The sequence below is a fragment of the Suricata suricatta genome, chromosome 8, assembly GCF_006229205.1.
Source record: "Suricata suricatta isolate VVHF042 chromosome 8, meerkat_22Aug2017_6uvM2_HiC, whole genome shotgun sequence".
NCBI classification, from domain to species: domain Eukaryota; kingdom Metazoa; phylum Chordata; class Mammalia; order Carnivora; family Herpestidae; genus Suricata; species Suricata suricatta.
In genome coordinates this window covers 9,962,199-9,965,815 of record NC_043707.1, presented here as the reverse complement: position 1 = coordinate 9,965,815, position 3,617 = coordinate 9,962,199, and the positions used below count along the sequence as shown (strand labels likewise).

General features: G+C 59.3%; 1 protein-coding gene across 1 annotated transcript in view; it reads left to right on the top strand.

Annotated features, from left to right (window-relative positions):
- LOC115300195 (protein shisa-9-like) overlaps window positions 1-669 on the top strand; it is a 1,336-nt gene extending 667 nt beyond the window's left edge. The window contains exons 2-3 of the mRNA XM_029949833.1: window positions 7-467; window positions 516-669. Coding sequence (XP_029805693.1) covers window positions 7-467; window positions 516-669 — 615 coding nt within the window. The remainder of the gene's footprint in view (window positions 1-6; window positions 468-515) is intronic.
- Window positions 670-3,617: the final 2,948 nt, after the last annotated feature.

Sequence of the window (3,617 nt, the reverse complement as noted above, 5' to 3'; positions counted from 1 at the left end):
GCGCAGCTGGGCGGCGTGCTAGTGCTGGCTGGGGGCAACCGCTCCGGGGCCGCCTCCGGAGAGGCCGGCGAGGGCGCGGGGGTCTCGGACGCGCCCCCGACCCGGGCGCCCACGCCGGACTTCTGCCGGGGCTACTTCGATGTCATGGGCCAGTGGGACCCGCCGTTCAACTGCAGCTCGGGCGACTTCATCTTCTGCTGCGGGACTTGTGGCTTCCGGTTCTGCTGCACGTTTAAGAAGCGGCGACTGAACCAGAGCACCTGCACCAACTACGACACCCCGCTGTGGCTGAACACCGGCAAGCCCCCCGCGCGCAAGGACGACCCCCTGCACGACCCCACCAAGGACAAGACCAACCTGATCGTTTACATCATCTGCGGGGTGGTGGCCGTCATGGTGCTAGTAGGCATCTTCACCAAGCTGGGGCTGGAGAAAGCGCACCGGCCCCAAAGGGAGCACATGTCCAGGTGGGCTGCCTTTCCCCCCGCCCACCTCCCCCGCCGGCTCCCCTCCAGGCGCCTCTCTCCCTCCTCTTCCCTCTCCACCTTTCCCCGGGCAATGGCGCTTCCCCCACCCCCCGCGTCTCCGCTAGGGGAGGTCGCCCGGGAAGCCAACTTCGGCTCCGAGCGCGGAGAGGGGGCGCTGGGCTCCGCACAGGTGTGGATTTGAGCGCGCGTGTGTATGTGGGGGGTGGTCTCCGTACCCTTCACCCTCCCTCCGCCCGCTCCTGCCTAGGATTGAAACGGATCTGAAACAAACACTGCCGCGTGCCCGTGGCCCGGAGTCTTGGGTTTTGGGGAGGGGGCCTGCTCCTCGGATTCCAGATCCTAGCTTCTAGGTAAACAGGGCAGGCGGCCCGAAAGGGAAGGGGGGCGTGTGTGAGCCCGCGCGCGCGCGCGCGTGTGAGGGAGGGAGGGAAGGAGTGTGTGCCGCCTGCAACTCGTAAGGCTCGCGAAAAAGAGGCGAGGGAGGTGGAGAGAGAGAGAGAGGGGAGGGCGAGAACAAAAGCCTTGCCTGGAGGGGCCGCCTCTCTCTCCCAGAGCTGCCAGGTCCCTGGAATTGGAACCTCAGTTGCCTCCCCGCCGCCCAGACCCCTCGCCCCTTTCCGCTGTGGCCACCTCTCCCCGCTGGGGGCCAAGGTCTCGGCCGCCCGCTGTGTCTTTTGCAGGGGTCGGCGCGGAGTCTAAGGGCGGGAGCCCCCCGTGGTCCCCCGCCCCCCCATTCGTCAACTTTCCCTGTTGCCTTATTCATTATGCAAGTCCCCGCGCAGGCAAGTCGCAGCAGATGGGAGAAGGCATTTGGGGATTAATGGAGCTATTTGCCTTTTGCTTTTTTTAAAAGTGTCTAAATTGATTCGCATAACCCAGTAACTTTGGAGGCGGAGGACGCAGCCCCCAGCCCCGACGGAGGCCTGGGTTGGCGGGAGGTCTGGGCGGGCTGGGTTGAAGAGCTACCGGCGGTCTTGGAGCAGCTGCATGGCTGGGCGCTAGCTAGTTCGATCTTCTTGCCGAGTGTGGGCAAAGGGGGTCGCCATGTGCCCCCCCCCCCACACAGACACACACCCTCCCCACACCTCCGGCGGGGGCCCATGTGTGCTCGTGTGGATGCACGCGCTCCGGGCGCCTGCTTAAAAAAATCTGAACAAAGAGACCCACCAAAAATAGGCGAAGGAACATTACCACCTCACTAGTAATTATTTTCTATTTATACGCAGAGTATCCGATGATTTTTTTTTTCCAGAGGGGAGGGATTTGGGGCAAGAGGTGAGGAAGTTCCTCTTGGTTTGGGTCAGCAGGGACGTGTGGGTCTTGGGGTCTTGAGGCGCAAAAGTAAGCTTCGAGGGGACAGGAAGCCCAGACCGACAGAGAGCAACACGCTGGCCCCGCCCATCTCCTTCACCCCCCCACCCCCCCATGCCCTGTCGCCAGCCCCACAGGCCCGAGTTTCACTTCCCCGCTGTCTCCGCCAGTCCCTGTAGCTTCTCGGGGTCTGTGTTAAGGTGAAGGAAGGGTGCCGAGGCAGGACTGCGGCAGGCAGCGGTCATCTCCTTGGTAGGGAGAGAGTCACCGGGGATCGGTAGGCTGCCTTGCAGATTCAGGTTAATTCCTCTGCTGAAGTATCCATTGAGCCTTTTCCTTGCAAACCAGCTCTTAGAGGAGCCCTCCTGGGTGTTTGGGTGGGGGGTGGAGGAGGGTAGGAAAGGAGGGAGAAGGGGAGGTGGGAAGGTACCAGCGAGCGGAGCTAAGGGTGGGAGGCGCCCTTTGGCCAGCGGTGCGGGCCAGGAGAAGGTGAAGTGTGATCTTCAGGCCCTGTGTGATCTGAGTATCCAGTTGAGACAGCGCTCCACCTCTGACCTAAGGGCCCAGGAGGGACTCCGATTTCTGTTTTGCCCCCTTGCAGCTCTGTCTGGAGAAAAAGAATTCCCCCAGCTTTGTCGGCTGCATCCACTTCTGTAGGGACCACGAAAGGGCTGCTTAGGGGTAGAATCTCGGGGCACCTAATCCTCTGATAACAGACAGCCTGGACACAAGGCTCACCTGCTACACATTTGGGAAATTTCAGAATGCAGTGGAAGTACGTGCTGTTGAAGAGAAAGGATAGTTGATTTTTATTGACAGTTTCCACGTGTGGTTTTCAACCCCCCCCCCCCCCCCCCCCGCCGCTGTTGAGAACCACCTGGAGTGCTTTTAAAAAAAAAAAATCCTGTTGCTAGGGCCCCGCCCTCGACAATTTAGATCAGAATCTCTAGGGTTGCTGAGTCTCTGTACTTTTGTAAAGCTCTATAGGCTTTCCAGTGTGTGTCCAATCACTATTACGGAAAAGGAAGGAACGTTTGCCAGGCACCGTACTAGGGGGGGGGGGTGTGTGCGTGTGTGTGTGTGCACGTGTGTGTAAGCCCTCTAGTGAGCATGACCGCCCTAAGAGACAGGTGCTATCAATTCCCACTTATAGATGAGAAAATCACAGCTCAGGTTGGGCGGCTGCTCCAAGGTCACGCGGTTATAGAACTGCAGTCCCCAGCCAGCTGATTTCAACTGTGTTTTCAGTTTGAGTGAGCATTTGGTGGGGGTGGGGGGCTTCCTAAAATGCACATTCTTCTGTTCTGTCCAGAAAGATTCCGGTCCTGTCCGTAAAGGTCTGGGATGAGCCCCAGAAATCCGCATGCGAGAGCCTCCCTGCATGGCTGGTCAGAGGTGGCCTCTGCGTTTAAGGAGGACTGTTCTTGAGTTTGGGACCGTCTTATAGTCATGGGGATGGACGCATTAATCCAATGCCACTCTCTTTTTGGCATTTGGTGGTGTGTGTTCTGCTTTGTGTGTTTGTGGAGCCTGGGGTGGCCCCAAGGACGCTCCAAAATGCATGTTGCCCCGTGTATGCAGTTAACCATTTCAAGTCCCAGCCAAAGGTCAGGGGGCACCTGGGGGGAGGGTACACCGAACCACACAAGAGCTTCCGGGTGAAATTAATGTCTTGGCCACAGCCCCTTAATTTATTTTACCTTGGGCTGTGCGGGTCACTCAGATGAGGGGTTCATTCTCCTTTCATCGGAAAGCACCCCCACATCACCCGCTGTTCCTGGTGCCCCGTGCACTTGTGGTACCCCAGAAGAGGGCCCC